This window comes from Aplysia californica, unplaced genomic scaffold (genome assembly GCF_000002075.1).
Source record: "Aplysia californica isolate F4 #8 unplaced genomic scaffold, AplCal3.0 scaffold00194, whole genome shotgun sequence".
Lineage (NCBI taxonomy): Eukaryota > Metazoa > Mollusca > Gastropoda > Aplysiida > Aplysiidae > Aplysia > Aplysia californica.
Genome location: NW_004797464.1, coordinates 1,203,776 through 1,204,929, shown reverse-complemented (window position 1 = coordinate 1,204,929; position 1,154 = coordinate 1,203,776). Strand labels below are relative to the sequence as shown.

Here is a 1,154-nt window from a genome sequence, read left to right as displayed (position 1 = left end):
ACCCCCCAACCCCCCCCCCCCCCCCCCACACAAAAATATAGCAACAACAAAATAAAAACAAGCAACCCCTCGCCCCAAAGAAACCCCACAAAAAAATAAGATAACAAAAACAACCCGGAATTTCTAACAGCTTCTCACGACTTGTAAGGGCAGATTCACTGCTCTACACACCCCCCCCCCCCCCCTGTGTCCTCGTTCTGATTCCATTGGGATGTTTACTGTTTCTGGCGGCGGAGACGAGAAGCGAATAAAGTATCCCTTGGTCATCGTCCGACCCTGCGTCTTACCATTACCTCCCGGCGGCCATACATCTCCGTAATCTTCTCTGTGTCGCCTCGTAGCGATCACACAGCCGGATATCCCGGCCCGGGCTAGTCCCCTGAGGGACGCACGGAGCAGACAGTCTGAGACAGTCTCCAGCTATATTGACACAGACCTCGAGGATGTCGTCTCGCCAGCCTCCTCACAGCCGCCACGTGTCCCAGCAGCATCAGCAAAATACCGCCCACCCGGCCCACCCAGACCACCGAGCCCACACTCCAAACACTCACCAGTCCGCTGTGACCCACTCTGCCCATGACCCTCATCATCAGCGGCAGCTACTAACTCTACAAGAAGAGGAACAACAACCGCAACAACATCACCAACATCATTTTCCATACCCCCAGAAGCAACAGCAGCAGCAGCCCTCTCAGCAGCACCCTCACCACCACCCACACCCCAGACCCTCCCAGTCGTGTGCCCACCCCCCTCCCCCCGTGTGGCGCCACGGTGTGTCGGACAGCGGCCTTCACCCCACCAGCAGACGTGCCTATCCCTACCCGGGTACCCGGTTCCGACGGAGCTCCAGGAGTAGGGTCCGCACACTCTCCACCCCCCTGTCGTGTGCTGCGGCCCCGGTAATTCCTCATGATGATAAACTGGCCGTCTTTTGTTTCTTTCGGTAGTGATGGATGAATGCGTACCATTAAGACACGTCGTCATGTACGATTTATTTTCATAACATTTTGACTGTTTTGAGTCATGTGTCCGTATCTCTTTCTTTTTCTCTCCTTTCTCTACCTCTCTCTGTCTATTGCCCTCCCTCTCTGTCTTTCTTTCTATATCTCTCTGACCCCCCTCCCTCTCTCTCTCTCTCCTCCTCCTCCTCCTCT

The 1,154-nt window shown here is 55.2% G+C and overlaps 1 protein-coding gene across 1 annotated transcript; it reads left to right on the top strand.

The window, feature by feature from the left end:
- Window positions 1-60: 60 nt before the first annotated feature.
- LOC106011815 (uncharacterized histidine-rich protein DDB_G0274557) lies at window positions 61-900 on the top strand (the record flags this gene model as incomplete). Its single annotated transcript, XM_013082788.2, is given in 1 exon segment — window positions 61-900. A coding segment is annotated over 1 exon segment (457 nt), but the record flags the coding sequence as incomplete, so codon positions are not given.
- Between the last annotated feature and the right edge of the window lie 254 nt (window positions 901-1,154).